General features: G+C 40.7%; 1 protein-coding gene across 1 annotated transcript in view; it reads right to left on the bottom strand.

Moving 5' to 3' along the window:
- ubtd2 (ubiquitin domain containing 2) overlaps positions 1–14,127 on the bottom strand; it is a 41,404-nt gene extending 27,277 nt beyond the window's left edge. Inside the window, exon 1 of the mRNA XM_063011297.1 lies at positions 13,985–14,127. Within this exon, the coding sequence (XP_062867367.1) occupies positions 13,985–14,054 (70 nt within the window). The 5' untranslated portion in view covers positions 14,055–14,127. The remainder of the gene's footprint in view (positions 1–13,984) is intronic.
- Between the last annotated feature and the right edge of the window lie 409 nt (positions 14,128–14,536).

The following is a 14,536-nucleotide window of genomic DNA, read 5'->3' as shown; positions in this document are numbered from 1 at the left end:
GAGGACGCCTCTAAACTGACATGCGCCCCCTCCAGTACGCACAGTCAGTACAGATAAGTGCATTTTTCACCTGCACGAGTCAAGTTCATACACTTGACGGGCACTGTGTATGGAGGGCCACACCCCCATCAGCATTATTCCTCAGTACTGTGCAGGCGCCATCAGTCAGCCAGCAGGGGCCGCAGTCGCACCAGTTATGAGGACCTATGATCCGACTTTCTTACCCCTAAGAACAACAGCCAATCGTTGTTCATACTGCCGCCCAGCCTGGTCGGAAAGGCAGAGCTGAGATTCGACAGGATGTATTCGAAACCCCAACTCTGGTGAGCTAGCGTACTTTACCGCTGCGCCACCTGAGCAGCTTCTGTATTTCATTTTCATACAACAAAACACTGAGAGCCTAATGCATATGGATCTCATTTTAAATTGTTGTAAAAATTGTATTCACACCCTACAATACTGGACTAACATGGCTGAATCATAGTCTGAATTATAGGTCTGATCTGATTCCTTTCAATATTTATAAATAGTTCAGGTCTGTTGTAAGTCTAAGACCAGATTAGATATTGACAAGATAAGAGTCTAAAACCGCACGCTTGCTCATTACACTGTCCCACCAGCATCCTGTAACGAAATCTAATCTGTTAATGGTAAGCACCAGTGGCCTTTATGTCTGCCTTGGCTCTCTACAGCTTCACTCTTGGTCATTAAGCTGTCAGTTAAGGTTAAGATTATTGTCCTTTATATCTACTGTACATAAGACTACAGGCTACTATCAGACTACAGGCTACTTCAGTATTTATTGAAGTAGTGTCTATTAAATCAACATCACCACCATGGACACTTTGTTTCCAAATTCTTCATACTGCAAGACAGCTCGTCCCTTTTTGAGTAAATGCACAGATTGTTTTGCTCCATTGTTAACACTGGGCATGGGTTACCAGCTAAGTTCAATTAGGATCATGTATCCAACTAAGTAGACTAAACCAGCGGTCCCCAAACTTTTTTGCACCATGGAACGGCTTCATTTAAGATATAGTTTCACGACCGCTGCTCAGGTGGCGCAGCGGTAAAATACACTAGCTCACCAGAGTTGGGGTTTCAGATACATCGTATCGAATCTCAGCTCTGCCTTTCCGACTAGGCTGGGTGGCAGTATGAACAACGATTGGCTGTTGTTCTTAGGGGTAAGAAAGTCGGCTCATAGGTCCTCATAACTGGTGCGACTGCGGCCCCTGCTGGCTGACTGATGGCGCCTGCACAGGGCTGAGGAATAATGCTGATGGGGGTGTGGCCCTCCGTGCACAGTGCCCGTCAAGTGTATGAACTCGGCTCGTGCAGGTGAAAAATGCAGTCTGTACTGACTGTGCGTACCGGAGGGGGCGCAGGTCAGTTGAGAGGCGTCCTCAGTCAGCGGTGAAGGGTCGAATCAGTATAGAGGACGCAATCAGGGTAATTGGACACGACTAGACTGGGGGATAAAAATTGGGGGGAAAAAAGAGGGGGAAAAAATATAAAAAAAAAAAAAAAATGAAAATAAAATACAGAGAATAAACTACACACCACTATAGACAGACTAAGCGAAGGCGCTTGTGTGGTGTAGCGGTCTAATGGCTTTTTTTAAGCGACCAACATTTTGTCCAAGATTTTAACCAAGACCCAGGTAACACAAACAATGCATCAAAACGAAACACAAAATGAAATATACTTAATTAACAAAAATGGATCTGGTCCCACTGTGGTTTACAAAATGTACTGTAAAGCCTCCACAAAAGGGCGTTTGTGTACAAGTTAATTTCGTGTTTGTGCCTGTTTAAAATTGTTGAATCATTGTTATCTCTGCAACCTATTTTTTTGGCTTGCGACCTACCCAAGGGTAAACCCTGGGTTGGAAAACCCTGGTATAATGTGTCTGAATTTTAGCTGTGCTATCGACCAGGCAGGCTCCAACACGGACATGATTGGCTGTGTCTGTTGGGAGGAATGGTTAAAGGGATTTCTCATTACTCCTGCATTACTCTGTTGGCTGGATGGAGGCGCCAGCTAAAAAAATGGTAAATAATGGAGAGAAGCCCAATGGTTGTAGCCTAGCGATTAAGGTACTGTACTAGTAATCAGAAGGTCACTGGTTCAAGCCCCACCACTGCCAGGTTGCTGCTGTTCGACCCTCGAGTAGGGCCCTTAACCCTCAAGTGATCAAACTGTATACTGTCCCAGTACTGAAAGTCGTTTTGAATAAAAGTGTCTGCTAAATGCCAGTATGTAATGTAATGTGATAATGCTTTCTGTGATTGGCACTTGCACATGTGTCGAATTGGGCATGTGTTACGTACAACCCTTCTTGGTCAGGGACATAAGACACAACCTGGCAAAGTCTGCCTACATGGTAAGTGCAGCCCATAGAATAGCTATTGGATGCAAGTAAAAGCTTGCCTGAAGCTAATAAAGTGGCTGGTAAGCATATGTATTTAATAACAGTGAGTAAGTGAGTGGGTGGGTAAGTGTTTAATGCACCCTACCCAGTCTGTGTTCTATATAAATACTTCATACTCAGTGTCTCGGATATCACCCGACACACTTGACCCTGATCAGGATCCAGCTGTTTTTGAATACAGATTTACGTATGGCATTGAGGCATTCCGACTAAAAAATCCTTTTTAATACTGGTGTGTCTAGCAGTCGAGCAAAAACACTCTAAAAGCTACTTCATTCTTGAGGTATTTAAGACTGCTCTAGCTTCCCATCAGGACAGCGCAACCACAACGTTTTTTACTGACATCTGGGAACTATCGGCTAGTTTCAGTTGCTCCACACAGCAACTGGATTTTATACCGTCCACACAAACAAACCAAGAGAATGGCAGAGAAAGCAAAAGCACTGAAAATATCATGTTTGTATCTAATTAAGATATATAGATATACTTTATTTGTTATATATACATATACAGGTGTACAGTACAATGAAATTCTTGTTGTCTTTTGTTTGGAAGCTGGGGTCAGCCATCATACGGCGCCCCTAGAGCAGATAGGGTCTTGCCAAGGACCCAACAGTGGCTGCATAGCAGAGCCTGGATTTGAACCGCCAATCTTCCGGTTGATAGCCCATAGCTCTACCCACTAGGCTACCACTGTCCCTCCTTGTTGGCATTTATTGTTGAACAAAGTCTTTTTTTGTATGTTTTCAATATTATTTGTTTATCCTGGTCAGAAATAGTGGCTATCGGACAGAATTACCCTGGACAGGGCATCAATCCATCACAGGGCCACTTCCTCCAAACATTCCAGACACCTGGCTGACCGATAGCACTGCTCAGATTTAAACCCTGGTAACAGACTGGTAAGATCTCGTCTAGGAACGCGTATTTAGCAAATATCGAATTATTAACAGATAACAATCATCATTATTTCTTTTCATCTGCAACCAATCCCTCCGTGTAGATGCCTGGCCTGCCGGTAACACCTGCTGTGATTCTAAGCCAGACTACAGCGGTGGTGGACTAGCGTAACTGTCCACCACCACCACTGTGCCACTTAAATCCTTAATTGTCATTAGCAAAAGGGTAACCTTTAACTGACAAGCTTCTAAAGACCCATAAAAAATAAAACACATGATTAAGACTTTATGCTTTGACTGTAAAACAGCTTAACACAGCAAACGCTGCAGTAATGTAATGTATTCAACTAGTTCAGCTTTCAGTACGCATATTTCATGAGAATCAGTAGCTAACAGGCGATTACAAGACGTAGGCACGCGACAAAGTGGCAAGGAGCTTTGTGTTCCTCATGCATTCATTAGCTGGATCGCATGTATCGGAGCAAAGGCCAGTGGAAAGAAAACAATGGCCGCAGATGCTTCGTTTTCACGAGCTTCTTCGGCACTAAAGAAACCCAGAGCTTGTGTTACCTTTCAGATGACTACTTGTTAAGCATTTTAACCCTTATGTTGACCAACAGCTGACCCAACACACAAAGAATGTATCTGATATGTATCACATTTTAACTGTGGGAGGAAACCGGAGCTCCCGGAGGAAACCCACGCGGACACGGGGAGAACATGCAAACTCCACACAGAAAGGACCCGGACTTCCCCCCGGGATCGAACCCTTGCTGTGAGGCGACAGTGCTACCCACTGAGCCACCGTGCCGCCCTCTCCCAATTTGGCGTAGTCGATTTGTCTTCCGCTGCTGGTGGATCACTGATTGCAGTCAAGGTGGGTATATTGTTGCTCACACCTCCTCCGACCCGCGCACAGCCCTTAAAGGAATTCGTCTTCACCCGTGCACTCTGCACAGGCACCTCTCTATCTGCGAATCAGGGTCCTCATTTGAAGACCCCACCCACATAGTCCAGCTATCCCGCCCTGCAGGCACTGCCAATTATGCCTGCTAGATGGCGCCCAGCCGACCTGTGGCAACGGCGAGTTTCAAACCGAGGAGTTCAGAATCTCGGCGCTGGTGTGCTAGCGGAAAACCCTGCTGCGCCACCTGGGTGCAATTTTTAAAATTTTAAGTACAATTTAAACTCAAGGACCCAACAGTAGCAACTAGACAGTGGTGGGGCTCTGTTTTTTTCAAATGACACAATCTAAGGGACACTCTAAACTAAGGTTTTCATCACTGTGATCATTCTGCTCTACGGTAATTCTGGGTCCATTTTATATTCTAAAAGCACTTCAGTCTTTAATAAAGGGACGTGGCCCCACACCTACAAAATTGGGAGAAATGAACCCCATTGCAGGATACTTAACTAAGGCAGAACAATGCTGTAGCTTAAGAGTGCTAAAAGAAAATACACAAATAAATGACCAAACGTAATAAACTAAAACAAAATGAAACCAAAAGAATAATCTGCAGCCTGAAGGGAGAGAGGACAGGAAGTGAGAGAACAAATCAGATCCGGGTTTTCACCCAGGTTCTTGAGAAAGAATAAAAGAGGAAATTTAGGAAATCCGACAGCAAGTATAAAAGGGGAGCTGCTGCGAAACTGCCACTCAATCAACTGCTGGTATTTGCGTCCATGCCGACCTTGGAGGCAGCTTTTGTTCGAGTTTTCTGGTGACGGCAAAAGAAAAAAAAGATAGACTGCTGACAGAAAGTGCAGGTAAATACAGAAGCCAGAAATGAGCTGACAACCCCTTCAGCTGCAGCATATTTACACAGAGTTATTAATGCAGAGTCTGCCAATGAAATGACAATTAAAAGAACAGGCACTGTTGGTCATTTGCACCCCCATGCTTCCTGCAGACCCATAATGTATCCCCTGCTGGTCTATATGGCAGAAGGGTAATAGTAATAGGGTAATCGTAACAGTAATAGGACCACATGCTGTACAGATTGGCCTTTGGTGGTTCGACGCTACAGAATTATGTCCTTCTGCCTTGCCATCTATAGCTGGCAAAGGGCAACGGTGGAAGGGGGCACAAATGATTGATGTGTCAGTCATCATGCGCCTCATTAAGAGTTAAAAAGTGTAATTTATCATGGCTTTTTCCTCACAGATTTGCCAGATGCTCTGTTGGCAACCTGCTTTTTCTTAAAAACCGTGATGCTTGGCTCGGTCCATAAATGGCAAGGCAGAAGGACATGATGCTTTGCTATTCTTAGCATGATGATGGGTTATTTTAGAGCTGGGATTCTCAACTTGTGGTTGTAATACAGAAAGGTACAGCCTGGACTTTAATCACAGATATACAAATACATGCAAGCTACCGACCAATTTGTTTTTGGCCAGTGCTGCAGCCCGTTCAGTAAAATGATTTATTACATCTAACTACACCGAGCGTTCAGACTAATTATAAATCTTCATTAACAGCTTTAACAGTGTTCGAGTTGCAATTAGAAATTCCTATCAGGTATGCACAGTACAAAGATACTGTTGCAGATGCTAAAAAATTTATAATACAAGAAAGAGTACAAAGCTTTAGAGCTGGGTTTGTCTGTCTGGGCATGTGTTGTACATACAGATTGCCTCTTATTGCATATGTTACACAGAATGATTTCAGACCATAAAACAAAACGTGATATTTTATATACAGAATATGAGTAAATATACAACATGTCCAGTTCCAAGGCACAGTGAAATGCCCCACAAGTTTCCACTAGGGATGTAACGATGCACCACAAGACAGTTAAAAATCGATTCACATGTGTAACGATTCAAATCGGTTTACATAATGAATCGATATTCACTTAAAACAGCAGAGGGCACTGGCGCTATTCACCTCACCTGGTTGACGTCACTACAGGGTTGCCAGGTTCGGAATTTTCCAGGCAAATTTATTTATGTGAGGATACTTTCTTTATTTGTATTATTCATTTATTTATTTATTTAATGTTGGATTTGTTTTAACATTTTATTTTTTATTTTTTTTACACAAAAAGGGAAATGTGCAGCATTGTTTTGCATAGTTTGTACTTAGACATTCATTATTTAGATAAATGAAAGATAAGCACAAATACAGTATTTTATTACATAAAAAAAAAAAAAGAAATAATAAAATTTAAATAATAAAATTTAAATAATTTGTCTTCAATTTCATTTTGTTTAAAATCTGGAATCTGGAAAAATCGTATCGTGAACCCAGTATCTTGAATCGCATCGTGGGTAGAGTGTATCGTTACATTCCTACCTCCCACGTTGACATAATATGCTTACTACCAAATTATGTGTTTGCTTTTTGCCAGACATGTAGTCTAAAAGCTTTGATTTGTTTGATCATATCAAATTATGGATCATCAAGGTGCTTTTTTGCAAATGACAGATGAGCACTGGTGTTTTATTTGTTAAGCAGTGGTTTCTTTCTTGCCACCATTGTATTTCTTTTTGTACTTTTCTTCATCATGTAGAGCAGGGGTGTCAAACTCATTTTCACCCAGGGCCACATCAGCATTATGGTGGCCCTCAAAGGGCCGATTGTAACGTATCCTGCTGTGATTGCAGTCACATTGCTGTTTTTCTTGGAGGCTTAATTCTGCATTTATATTGTTCTACTTTACCACAGACACAGCCTCATAACACAAGAGACGCAACGTTGTCTTTTCCTGAAGCACAAACTTGTTTTCACTTTCATTAAATTTCCTCCTCGTGCTTAATTTTCTTAATTATCTTTTTGTACATTTTAGGATCATGTGTAAATATGTGTAACATCTACTGGCAGACTGTGTCACTTTGCAGGTCACAAAATCAGCCTGCATTTTGAAAGATGCAGTTTATTTAGGATTTTACAGTGTATTTTTAAGACAATCATTCTGCCCTCACTAATAGTTTATCCCCCTTTCTCAGCTAGACAGACAGACAGACAGCTCCCTTCAGAATACAGTCGGTTTATTTGCTCCCCAGCTGTGTGCATCAAAATGAAGTCAAAATACAAACAATAAAAACAATAAAGAACCTAATACAGTAAAAGCACACAGCTGTAGTCAAGTGTTACATCTGGTACAATATGAGATTTAACCAAACGTAAAATAACGAGTTAAAATTGTGTGTAAAGATACTAATTGCTATAGTAACGTAACAATAGTATTTAATTACGATAAATTTTGAACTAAAACGCTGTGATATACTCACTAAACATTTACAAACAACTGAGAATATAAACGCCACTACTTACAGACGATGCTTGGGTATTATATTGCAATATAATTATTTGTATTTACTTATTATTGTTTACATTACTGACTACGCTACCCCGCGTTCTTTTGCCGTAAAAGTCACATGGCTTCTTAGCGAAGGTTAAAGTTAGTTGCCATGACTACGATGTCACTTAAAGGCGCAGGAGCGCATTAAATTATAAGCGCGTCTCTGTAACGACTCGAACCATCACAACAATCATACAGTCGTTTAAGCTCTCGCGGGCCGGATCTGGCCCGCGGGCCGTGAGTTTGACACCTCTGATGTAGAGGAATCATTTACTCAGCAAAGGCTACAGACATCTGCTGTTCTTTATATGTTTTCTGTGATCTTTTGTGACTTGCTGGATGAGTTGGCACAAAGCCCTTTATGAAATGTTTGAGGGCCGGCAACTCCTGACCGCTGTTCCAATTAGAGTCGCAACTTATGACCATTGCAGTTATCAAATAAGCTATTCGCTATTATTATTCCATTTCCTTGCATGTCAGAACAAATATGGAAGTAGATCGAAACTTATATGAGGTAACATAAGGTCTTCCATACAGTACTTCCGTGTTCCATACAGTCCCTGTAATTTGGCATTAAATGTTATATCAATTAAAAGAAAAGTTAAGAGCAGTGATTAACAAGCACTACAGTGAAAGTAAGATGTCTTTCCAGAAATTAAAGCTATTAGTCTGGCCTTATCACTTGTTTGGTTGTTTGTTTGGTTGCAGGGCAGTGGTAGCTTAGTGATTAAGGTAGTGTAAGGTTGCTGGTTTAATACCCTCTGCTGCCAAGTTGCCACTGTTGGGCCCCTGAGCAAAGCCCTTAACCATTGATTGCTTGCATGGAGAGCAGTGATAGCTTAGTGGTTAAGGTACTTGACTAGTGCTGAGAAGTTGCCAGTTCAATCCCCACTTAGGGTGGCCAGACGTCTGGTTTTCAGCTGCCAGTCCTCCATTCACGCAACGCTAGGACGGACACTTAAAAATCCTCCTTTTGGAGTGAACTGGTTTCATTTTTGATTAATATTATCTGTCATTGGCTCAGGTACAAGTCAGAACAAATGCTTTGTATTTCATTGGTTTAACAGCCTCATTTGACTCCTTATAGAGCTACCACTGGCCAATCGGAGAAGGTCCGCCCTCTAAATGCTAGTCTGTGATTGGGTGGTTGAATTTCGCCCGCCCTCTCTGTCCTGTAAACACCGCTACCTGAGTCAATCACTCAGCTCTCATGATCAGGAACGCGGTGAAAATGCCAAAAAGTAAACTTTTGGAGGCAGCGAGGAACAGACTTAAATATGAAAAGTAGACACAACATTTAGTGAGTAAAACAGTAATTTGATATAGAACTCTTGCTTAAATTGGTCAAAAACTCGGTTATATGGGTTCTGGATTCAATCTGTGTGTTGCAGTATCATGTCCCCCTGTTCCTAATATGACGTCCGTCTTTTTGGTGTAATGTCCGGCTTTTTGGGGTGTAATGTCCTCCTTTTTGTTACTATGAATCTGGCCACCCTATCCCCACTACTGCCAAGTTGCCACTGATGCCACTCACACAAACAGATCAGAGAAAATTGTTTAAATGTTCAACTGTTTCAAAGTCATATTCAAAGTTATTTCATTCAGATCAACGACAGCAACTGCGGTTTTGACAGGTAACACCAGGCTTAAAATATTTAGGAATATCCTAAACAGGGCATCAATCCATCACAAGGTTTTTTGTCAACCCCAGATATAGTAAATTCTGTTCCTGTAAATGCCCAGCAGGCCCGATCTCAGTGGTGGTACGTTAGCTCATCATACCACTGCACCACCCCAGTGCTCCAATTAGCAAAATTTGGTTACATATTAAATTTGGTTATATGTATTATTGAGTTACCAAGCTGATGGCATACATTTTATGTGTTTGTATTCAAGTTCCCTAATTTTACATTCTGTTTGATGATCTTAAATTATTTAGTGTGACAAATCTGCATAAACAAAGCCAATTAAAGTTGGCAACTGTGAACTACGTAATCTATGCTCACTACATGGTAAAAAGTCCGCTGAACAACATTTTAACCAAGCCATCTTATGTGTAGTGTGAAGCTCTAAGAGGCTTGGAAATGAGATTAGATGTTGCTGTCAGTGCTTGTGAGGGTAACAGAATGAAGTGATATTTTCTGTATTAGAGAGAGTAGAGGCAAGAGGACTCTAGAGAAAGAAACACAAAAATCAAGTCTGAGAAAGTGAGTCTAGACAAGGAATTTTCACAGCCTCACAAATCTAATAAAAAGGAGATTGAAGTAGAAAAAGAACAGAGATTCTAGTTGGATCAGTGGCATCAAGTCCTACGAACGTTAACTGACAACCGCTCAGCATCCCATCAAAATATAACAGATCAATGAGTCCTCGTGCTCTGTTGGTAATACCAACATAGAAAACAACAGTGACAGATGTGGAAGTGTACATTAAAAACATAAACACAAAGCAGAACTAGTTTCTAGCATTCTAAACATATATTTTAAACTTAACATGCTAAACACAAAACACAAAGCAGCCAATATATTAAAGCTCTTCCTGACAACATTTACACTGGAACATGTTTAGATCATTTTTGTAGAAAGCTTCACATGTGCAGAGTTTAACATGCAGTCACGCTCCATACTGTCGCAAAACCTGTTTATAATCTGTTTATAATTTTCATGCTTAACAGATCTTTCCTTTAAGGTATAAATACATACAGTTTTCTGTAAGAACAGCACTGTTTCTACAGCTGGAAACAAATTGCTCAAGCCCAATGAAGGTGAGTGAGTGCGAGATACTCTTTACAGTTTGTTTGTGCAATCCGTACATCCGCCCTCAGTACAAATCAACTGTCAGCTGTTGGAAATGAGTTGAAATGAGCTTTTAAACCATCAACCGTGATTGAACAGTAACATTAAAATGACTCTGTGAGACTAAACATGTTCATGAAGCTCTAAATAGCTTTTTTACACTTGTCTTAACTGGTTGCCGGCTTATTCAACCGTAAACAGTACAACAAAAAAATTTAAAACACTTTTAGATTCTACACCAATGAATTGAGTCCACTGTTGTAAACCTGTTGCTTAATTTGTATGGAATAATTTTAATTCTTTACTTAGTAGAGAAGCTCTGCTATTGGTTAATGCGCTGCCATTTGAGAGGTCTACAATGCAAATCAGCTCTGCTATTGGTCAATAATCTGGATTATGGATCATGGTAAACAAGACCTTTAGCACTGAGTAAAGAGATACCATGTTGTTTGTTTATTAGCATTATAATGTCATGTTTTACACTTTGGTTACATTTATGACAGGAACGGTAGCTATTTATTACACAAGATTAAACAGTTCACAAGGTTATATCGAACACAGTCATGGACAATTTAGTGTCTCCAATTCACCTCACTTGCACGTCTTTGGACTGTGGGAGGAAACCGGAATACCCGGAGGAAACCCACGCAGACACGGGGAGAACATGCAAACTCCACACGGAAAGGACCCGGACCGCCCCACCTGGGGATCGAACCCAGGACCTTCTTGCTTTGAGGCGACAGTGGAGATACCATGTAACATAAATAACTGCTGCAGTGTTTATGCTGCACTGATTGCATTACATGTACAGTAACAACCTATTTAAAATAAGTGTTATTTTAAAAATATTTTATATGCCAAAAACTGTGAAAAAGCATTGTATTTAAAATAAAAACAATGCTGTAACATAATTATGAATCATGACTTGCCCCATTAAGACATATTTATTATTATTTTTTTTTTAATGTTGCTAATAAAAAAAGAACTAAAATGTTGGTGTGTTTGTATTTATTTCAACTGAAGATGCTAATTTCTTTTAAATGTCTACAATCATCCTAATCTCCCAACAGCAGTACCCACACTAATGCTTTCGTGGATAAAACTTATCAGTACAGATGAAATTAGGTGCTGAGTGACAAATATTTACACAGGTGCCATAATAGCATGTCATGGTTAATGGTGAAATAAAATAAAATGTTTATGAAATGTTTATCAGTGCCATTATATATCATGACATAATGAGATATCATAAATCATATGTGGCCACAATAATATTGTACTCTTTGAACATCGCAATATATGATCTAATAAATTATGCAAACAGTAGTCTTAGAAACACATTTGGAAAAATGCTACTCCTACTATGTCCAAGACAACTATATAACCTGAAACAACTGAGATGCTGCATAATGCAAGACAGACCAGGGGTTCCGATTTCACCTCAGGTACAGTCTAGAAACAAGACACACAACCATGCTGTCCTTGAAGAGCGCTGACACAAAGTAAGGCATGTGAACAATATTCCAAGAAGATACTGTGTCAATGGTGTCAGTGCGAACTTCACTTAGCAATGTCAGAAGTTAGCTGATGTAAAGATTTACCGCTACCACACATAAACACTCACAGACAGGCAGACAGACATCCTGCTGCTTTTGCATTTTCATTCATCTACTATCTATCTGCTGGATATCTATCTATTTGCAGCATGTGTTATGATTTAGTATTCTATGTATTAAATCAGACATGTGCACTTTTCGGCCTGCAAACAAAATCACCTTGCATTTAAAATCTTGCATTAGATCAATCCATGTTAATGTTAAATTACTCTTAGATTAATTAATATTTTTAACTACCCATAGTCCATTTTGGGTCTTTAAGAGTACAAATATTTGATCTGCCCACCTCAAAAGTTCAAAGGTCAATGGAAGGTCACTAGGAATGATTCTGATTCAGTTGTAAATGTACATCCCGCTACAGAAGACCCAGGTGTGGAAGCTCCTACCACCAGTTCACCAGAAGTAACCTGCATTCCCACTACATCAACCAAAATAAGAAAACACCACGTTATACAAGGTGTATATCATCATGGTTATTTGTAATTCGCATGAGCAGGAAGGCGATACCTTTTGTCATTCTCGCTAAAAGCGTATGAATAATATCATAACCCTAGTCACGGCAGCAGAGTGGCTCAGTGGGTAGCACTGTCGCCTCACAGCAAGGAGGTCCTGGGTTAGATTCCCAGGTGGAGCGGTCTGGGTCCTTTCTGTGTGGTTTGCATGTTCTCCACGTGTCTGCGTTGGTTTTCTTCGGTGCTCCGGTTTCTTCCCACCGTTCATAATAATGAGTAATATCATAACCCTTGTCACGGCGGCACGTTGGCTCAGAGGGTAGCACTGTCGCCTCACAGCAAGAAGGTCCTGGGTTAGACTCCCAGGTGGAGCGGTCTGGGTCCTTTCTGTGTGGAGTTTGCATGTTCTCCACTTGTCTGCGTGGGTTTCCTACGCTGCTCCGGTTTCCTCCCACAGTCCAAAGACATGTAAGTGAGGTGAATTGGAGCTACTAAATTGTCCATAACTGTGTTTGACATTAAAAAGACTTGAAATTATGAAATTTGTGTAATGAGTAACTACCTGCTCTGTCATGAATGTAATCAAAGTGTAAAACATGAGGTTAAAATCCTAATAAATAAATACATAAATAAATAACCCTTGTCAAGGGGTCCGAGATTTTTTTTTTCTTTTTAACAGGGGGGGTCAAAGAGTAAAAAAGTAAAGAATATCAAAGATGTTTTTATACTTGATGCAAAGCTTATCCTGCAAAAGCAAAACAATCACCAAGAGCGTCCTTAGTCTTAAGGAAATCTGAGCTAGATTGTTTGAATAAAACATTTAAATGGCAACTGAATTTAAATAATTTTATACCTTTAATTTATTAGTAGTTTTGTAGATGGAACATTGTAAAACTAAAACCGTGGCTCTTCGAAAGTTATTAAAATGTGATATTACAGCGTTGTAACCAGTATAGCGAGAATGTCTGCAAGTATTGCGATAGAATATTATTACCGGTACTTGTCAAGTTCCTAAAGTACTATTATTTGACTTTGCAAAGAAGTGTTTTGATTAAATATACAAGATAAAACGACATATGTACAAGGACACGAGTGCAGACAGTTGTATAAACAGTATTACAGTACATGGTGATGCTAATAAAGGAAATGTGCGCTTCACTGACCCACATTTTCTGGCAGCGAGTTAGCCATGTAGCTAGCACGGGCTTTTTACTGATTTAGCAGCTAGCATGCTAACAAAAATGTTAAACACCGAAAATAAACACAAAGCTGCGATAAAAAACACAACAACAACTTAAATAGACTCAACCTTTGACGGAATTAACAGCTAACGGTTTTCGTTCGAATTGCCAGTGAGGGCGCCACCGTGTTTCCAGCGGCAGCACTGAGGACAACAGTGAGGAGGAGACAAGACAAGAGAACACAGAGCAAAAAGCAGAACTAACAGTTAAAACATGACCGTCCGCTTCTAAGTTTATTCTTACCCCCAGTTCCTTCTGAGTTCTCGTTTAAACTGCCCGAAGAGTCATGATGACTGCCCACACAGCCACCCATGGATATGGTTTCTCTCACCGGTCGTCCTCTCCCCACTTTCCCTTCCTCAAGCCAGCGGACAGGGACCAGTGATGTGTCGTTCGCAAACGAGTCGGCTCTTTGACTCGACTCGTTTTAAGTAAACGATGGGAGCCGACTCGTGGTAAACGCTCGCTGTGTTTTCTAAATTGTTCAGCACCCCTTGGGCCTGGCTGGTAGCTCTCTCACTCACCCACGTTATGCTGTAGGAGTAGACGACCCCACACAGTGACATTTAGTGTACCTCTTAGGAAACATGTTAGTCTCAACATTATATAACATGCACTTTTTACAAAGTCGCAAGTGTGTTGTATAATCAGGCATCAAGGGCACCAAACATAACATTTAGGCAACAAGACCTTGGGTGTGTTCGAAAACCTAGGGAGCTGCCTTGCTGTCTTACTGCCTACATAGGCAGCTGCCTCAGTAGAGAGGATTCTAATAAGTCACTGACTTATAAGTCA

This window comes from Trichomycterus rosablanca, chromosome 16, assembly GCF_030014385.1.
Source record: "Trichomycterus rosablanca isolate fTriRos1 chromosome 16, fTriRos1.hap1, whole genome shotgun sequence".
Lineage (NCBI taxonomy): Eukaryota > Metazoa > Chordata > Actinopteri > Siluriformes > Trichomycteridae > Trichomycterus > Trichomycterus rosablanca.
This window is presented reverse-complemented; position numbering and strand designations above follow the sequence as displayed.